Source organism: Mirounga leonina, unplaced genomic scaffold, assembly GCF_011800145.1.
Source record: "Mirounga leonina isolate KUSES-001 unplaced genomic scaffold, KU_Mleo_1.0 Mir_178, whole genome shotgun sequence".
Taxonomy (NCBI): Eukaryota; Metazoa; Chordata; class Mammalia; order Carnivora; family Phocidae; genus Mirounga; species Mirounga leonina.
Genome location: NW_023270464.1, coordinates 28,531,612 through 28,537,902, shown reverse-complemented (window position 1 = coordinate 28,537,902; position 6,291 = coordinate 28,531,612). Strand labels below are relative to the sequence as shown.

Genomic DNA, 6,291 nt, shown 5'->3' with positions numbered 1-6,291 from the left:
CCCCCCAGGTCCCCGACCCCAGGGAAGGGCCCACACACGTCCCCCAGGTCCCCGACCCCAGGGAAAACCGACACATGCTGCCTCAGTCTCCCCTCTTCAAATAGGGACCATGACCCCGCACAGAGTGCCCGGATGGCAGTCGTGTGCCCGAGCGGCCTCGGCACCCTGCCCCACCCCCGCAGACGGGAGAACAGGGGTGCCTACCCGAGGGCAGGCAGCAGACAGGATCTCCCCAAAGGGCTCAAACTGCACCTCCTGGTAATGACGCACGAGGTCAGCCAGGGTGCCGTGGCTGCAGGTGTCTCCCGAGACCAGGTAGCGCCGGTCCCACTGCTGGTTGATGACAAAGTGCCGACAGCGGTCACTGCCCCTGCAACAAGCCGGTGTGGCCGTGGGCGGTCCTGCTCGCCCACCCGCGCAGCCCTGCTCCGGGTGTTCCTCTGTTACCGGGCCTGAAGCTCCCGAGCCCAGCCCGGCACAGCCCAGCCTCGTGAGGGGTCGGGAGCCGGGGAGTGGCTTTCGAGTCACCCGCCCCCAGCCCCAGGGAAGTCCCTAAGCCTGCCCCAGTGGGGCGAGGGAGGCACCCAGCGGGCCGCCAAATTCAGAGGGCACCACAAAACTCGGCAACGAAAATAACCAGCAGGGCAGTATTTCAGAAAATCAAAATCAATTACCCAAACGTCCATGATGAACAAAATACCAACATCTTAAACCAAAAGGAGGTCCAACCCTGCACTCACTCGGCGCCCCTCGGCCCGCCCTAAACGCCTGGAGTTCCAGCCCCGCCCGCAGCCCCGCGGGTAAACCCCTGCCCTCCCGGGGTCCTGTCCTCCTCGACCGACCGACAACCTTTCTGCAGCGAAGCGCCCGCGGCCCGAGTGTGCGTGCGCGCAGGGACGGGGTCCCGCAGAGGCGCCCTCGGGGGAGCCACCCCCAGGCGAAGCAGGGCGCGTTTCCCGCGGAGACTCCCGCCTGCCCCCGTGTGGCTGTGGACGGCACGTGATGGAATCACAGTTTCCGTGTCTGGCTTCCCTCAGCGCAGCTTTGACATTGATTCGTGTCTGCGCACGGTGAGCTCCCGACCCCGATGGGTAGAATCCACTGAAGGAAGACATCCACGATTCGCCCTCTTTGTTGCTGGACGTTTAGGTCGTTTCCAGATCTGGGCTGCTAGAAATAAAGCTGCCGTGGACATCCCGGTACGCGTTTGCGGCGACCGGCCGTGCGCATCTCTGTTGGGAACACACCAGGAGTAGCACTGGGGCTCGGGGTTTGCCTCTGCTTAGCTCGGAAGATTCTGGCGAATGGTTTTCTGAAATCGTTGTGAGGTAGGAGCCTTCCAGGTGTCCCCACATCCGACCAACTTCTCGGTATCCTCTGTCTTCCCGTTCTCGCCACGCATTGCGGGTTGCATTTGTATTTCCCCGATTACTAATGCTGCTGAACACCAAAACATTGTTGCCCTTTGGTCAGACCCTTTTATGAAGTGGCTGTTTGAGTCTTTCCCCTTTATTGATCATGTCGTCTCTGTCTTAGTGATTTGCGGGAGCTCTTCGTATATTCTGGCAGGAGCCCTTTGTTAGATACATGTATTACAATACATAACTTCTCCCAAGACTCTGGTTTGTCCTTTTATTCACTCACTGGTATCTTTTGATTAACAGAAAGTCTTAATTTTAAAGAAATCCAGTGTATCCACCTTCTCTTTTGTGGTTAGTAGGTTTGTGTCTTAAGAAATCTTCGTCTTTCTCGAAGCCTTGAAAATTTTTCCTGTTTTCTTTCAGAAATGTCCTGCTTTGCTCTTCTCACTCGTGTCTATGATCCTTCTAGAATTAATTCATTTTTTTCTGTATGATGTGAGGTGGGGGTCATTGTTTTCCATCTGGATATCCAATTGCTCCCACGCCCCTTACTGGAAAGACCTGCCTTTCTGCACGGAATGGCTGTGACGCAGGTAACCACACGTGCAGGTTGTGTCTGGGCCCCATGGTGCTCCACAGCTCCATCTACCCACCAGGTACCTCTGAGCAATTTTGTACGTTGGCATTCCACCTAAGACCGTGTTTGGACAGAAGGGCCCTCATGCTAAAAAGACATTTGGAAGCTGCTGAGCTCACATATTTCAAAGTGCTTAGCAGAGTACCTGGCACATAGAATAACAATGACCATTTTAATAGTGACTGATGTTTTTTGGTCCAACCACTGTGCCAAGCACTTTTCTTTTCTTTTCTTTTTTAAAGATTTTATTTATTTGACAGAGAGAGAGAGCACAACTAGGCAGAGAGGCAGGCAGAGGGAGAGGGAGAAGCAGGCTCTCCACTGAGCAGGGGGCCCGACGTGGGGCTCGATCCCAGGACCCTGGGATCATGACCTGAGCCGAAGGCAGCCGCTCAACCGACTGAGCCACCCAGGCGCCCCTCCAAGCACTTTTCAATGTATAAATGCATCCAACCCATTCAGCAATCCTGCGACGTCGGTACTACGAGGTTCCCATCCTACAGATGAAGTGGCAGAAGCACACGGAAGCCCGTGCTCAAGGTCGGGACTTGAACTGGGGTGGTCTGAGCAGGAGGTAACTTTGAATCTGATCTGAGTCCTCTGAGGTTCCCGGGAGCCCTGGCCTCACCTCCTGACGGGAAGGGGGCTCCTCCCTTCCTCCGCCTTGCCCAACCCAGCCTCCTCTCCAGCCCGGGCCTGATGTCACCACCTCGGCTTCATCCTGGCCGTCCTGCCCCCTGTCCTGTACTTTGGCCTCCCCATTTCACGGGTCCCCACAGGCCTCACATGTCCTGCCTCTGTGTTTAGGTCCTCCGTCCACAGCCTGCTTGAAGGACCCTGACCAAGTGGCCCTCCCCGGCCTACAGACGTCGCCCCACACTCCTGTGCAGGCACTCCCTCCCCAGGAACCTGCTGTCCCCAGCCCCTTGCAGCTCCCCCAGGGCCCCCAGCCCACCCCCTCTGAAGGCTGGGGCTGCATCCCGTGGCTGGTCATGTGCTGAGCATGTGATGGATGGAGGCGGGGTGGGGGAGCCAGCGCCCGGGGAAAGCCAGGCCGTTCGGGCTGCGGGGGTGCCTGTCTCGTCTGCGAGGCGGGCTACGGCTCCGGCCCCTACCTGTAGGACAGGATGTAGCTGGTGGTCCGGTCGCTGAGGCGGATGAGGAAGGAGCCGAGAGCTTTGTCCTCAAGCAGCTGCTCCGTCTGCCTGGGCAGAGGACATACAGTCGGCGGGGTCCCCTGCCCGTGTGGCAGCAGGAGCGGGCCGACTCCGACCCGCCTCAGAGCCCCCGCTGGCCGCGCCCTCGGGTGCCAGACCCAGCGCGCAGATCTGCAGCCCTCCACGGGGGCCTCTCTCAGACCTGCGGCTGCGACTGGTCCGTGCGCGCTCAGCCCGCAAACTCGGGACTCGGTCTTGGGCCGGGTCGGAGTCCCGAGGCTCCACGTGCCCACCCTCCACAGCAGCTCACCGGCACACGGCAGCCACTGACCCTGGCCACCCACTCTCCACCTGAACGTCTTTGTAATAGGAGGGAGTCCCTACAGCCGGAGAGTTTTAGGTTTGGGGAGGTCCCCGCCTCAGGGCCATCACCGCACAGTTGTGCAGGCTGTGCAGCTCGCAAGAGCTTCTACCGGGAGGAGGTGCTGCTTTGTCTGGAGCCTGAGCACAAGAGCAGCTCCCAGGCCCTCAGCTCCCCTGCATGTCCCTTCCAGCCCGAGGCAGCTGTGATATTTCTGAGCGGTGCCAAGCATTTTGGAGACGTGGAGGAAAAGCCCAGCCCTCTTCCGGTTTGGCACCTCCAAGCACTCACTGAGTGCCTGCTCCATGCAAGTCGACGGCGGATTTTGCACAGCCCAGTACTACGTGGAAGTGCGGAGCCCCTCACTCAAGAAGCCAGGGTTTCAAGACGGGGACAGCAGAGCCATAAGCTGAGCGCGGTTCTCCGGTTCTCGGGCGAGTCCCAAAGCACCTGCGCCTGCACCCATCTCTCTTCTAGACCTTCGCTCAGAGTGGGGGCCGGTGCGCTCGCCCAGCCTGCCCACAGGAGCGGCCACGAGAGAGCGAGGCGCCCCTCAGTCTGCTTCCTGCCTAGCCCGGGGAGGCAGCAGGGGCCAGTCTTCGGCCGGGGTCCCCAGACCATTCTCTCGGCCCCCAGGGCCCCCGCGGGGCACATGGACGGGGCAGCCTTACTTGCGAGTAATGAATCCGTGAAACCAGGGGGGCAGGGCTCCGTCCTGCAGGATGAGGGGCGCCTGTGTCTGCATGAACCACGTCAGGGCCAACTCCCGCAGCTTGGCGAGGGCCTGGCTGTCCCCCGCCTCCTCGGGCCCCCTCTGCAGGTTGAGCTGCTGCAGGCTGCCCTCCATTCTGGCCAGCGCTAAATGGAAGCAGAGGGCAGACCACCCGCACGCCTCTATATCTGTGTGCACCCCGCTCATTTGCCTGAATCCGTGCCCGCCCCAACCCCCCGGCCACCAAGCCCACAGAAGCCCTATTGTCACCTCTCCTTCCTGACGCTGGGGCAGACACCTTGTGTGGCTGGAGACACTGGGAGGAAGGTCCTATTAGCAGCCGGTTGGGGGGGCTGGATAGGGCAGGAGACCTCGGACTTCCTGGCCCCTATCCCCCAACCCCCAACCCCAGCCTCCGCCACGACTGGAGACCAGGCCCTGGCTAAGGTCCTCAGCCCAGCTGCCATTAGCAAAGCAGCGGGGTTAAATTCTATTTGTCCTCGTGGACGCCACTGGTATTTTGGTGAAGTTCTGTGCTGATTAATCTCCTTCCACTCCAGATGGATTGAATGCCTACTGTGTGTCCCGTGCCCTGGGCTGTGGGAATCACGGACACAGACGATTTGTAAGTCCATGTATAGAACATGGTGTTGAGGGGGAGGGAGAAGAGGGCGTGGCTCCCATCACTTAGACAGGGGTGGGGTCAGGGGTTAGGGGTCGAGGGGGGTCTGGCCCAGGAGGCCAGACTGGAGCAGGCAGGTGCCCGGGGAGAAACGATGCTGCTCGCCTGCAGAGCAATGAGGTGGGTCTTTGCTAGAGATCCGGGAGAACAACCCAGAATTCGGTGGAGCTGATAAAGACACACACCGTATTCCTACATCACGAGTATTTTGAGAGCCCTATTCCAGTGTACTTGATCTCTGCCGGAATGCCGCGTATTTTATTGTGTGCAATTCCAAGAAGTCCGTGGGCGTCACCAGACCCCAGAGGGGGAGCTGGGGAAGCTGGGGTCTGACGCAGAGTCGGTCTGCTGCCAACCTGAGGTCCTGCACATATTCAAATGCAAAGAAATGTGTTTTTATGATTTTCCATGAGGCACTCTCTCCCCACCTCCCTTTCAGGCACTACTCTCTGAGGGCAGAACCTGGTCATTTGCATAGGAAGACAAAGGCGTTTTGTGCTGGAGGGGCCAGGCTGAGGATCCCCGGTGGGGCCAGCAGCCCGGAGTCTGTGTCTGTGCTCAGAGAACGGGCAAGGCCCAGGTCTGGGACATCAGGGGCTCCTACGGGAGGGTGGTCCCCAACAGCACCACCCACCGCACTGCTCAGTCCCCACCGTGGTGACCTGGGGGGACACTGGTGGGGTGGCCGTGCCCCTTTGATTCCCCTCCCCGGGCGCCCTGGCCCCCGTTGGCTGGCTCTGCGGTAGGTCCTAAACCTCACCACCTCTCCGTGCCCTCGTCTACACAAACGGAGGGGAGAAACCACCCTGGCGGGGTTTGGGGCGTCAGAAGCCCATGCAGGCGGTCGGGCAGCTACAAGAAACCTCAGCCCCCGCTCCAGGTCCCCAGCGGCTGGGGAGTCTTCCGAAGCCAAGTGTGTCTGTCGGATCGACACCTCCTCGTGCTGGGTTCTCCTCCCAAAGTCATGCTCCTCCTGTAGGACCCACACGGGGCAGCAGGCCATCCCACAGGGGCTCCCGCCTGAGGGCGCCCAGTCTGGCTTGCCCTCCTAGAGGCCACCCCCGAGGTCTGTCCAGCCACCCTGACCGGGGACCCAGCCCCAGCCCCCCGCGCCTCCCTTCCTGAACCCATGCGGTGGCAGTGGGAGGCCAACGTGGCCTCTTCAGCGAATTCTAGTGCTTGTCGTTGTTTGTGGACATGAAGTTTTCACACCCTTCGTCATTCTGTTCGTGGGCGGGGATTTGCTCCCTGGAGAACGAGCGAGCCGACTTCTTTTCTCTCACGTCGTCTGCCTCATTCTCTCCTCTGTCCTGTGCCTAGGACAGTGCTTGGTTCAGTTAAATGCTCAACAGGCACATTTAATTTAACTTAAATTATTTAC

The 6,291-nt window shown here is 59.9% G+C and overlaps 1 protein-coding gene across 1 annotated transcript in view; it reads right to left on the bottom strand.

Moving 5' to 3' along the window:
• Positions 1–4,363, bottom strand: part of SH2D7 (SH2 domain containing 7) — a 7,880-nt gene extending 3,517 nt beyond the window's left edge. The window contains exons 1-4 of the mRNA XM_035024337.1: positions 4,188–4,363; positions 3,114–3,203; positions 843–986; positions 205–370 (exon numbers count right to left, since the gene is read on the bottom strand). Coding sequence (XP_034880228.1) covers positions 205–370; positions 843–986; positions 3,114–3,203; positions 4,188–4,363 — 576 coding nt within the window. The remainder of the gene's footprint in view (positions 1–204; positions 371–842; positions 987–3,113; positions 3,204–4,187) is intronic.
• Between the last annotated feature and the right edge of the window lie 1,928 nt (positions 4,364–6,291).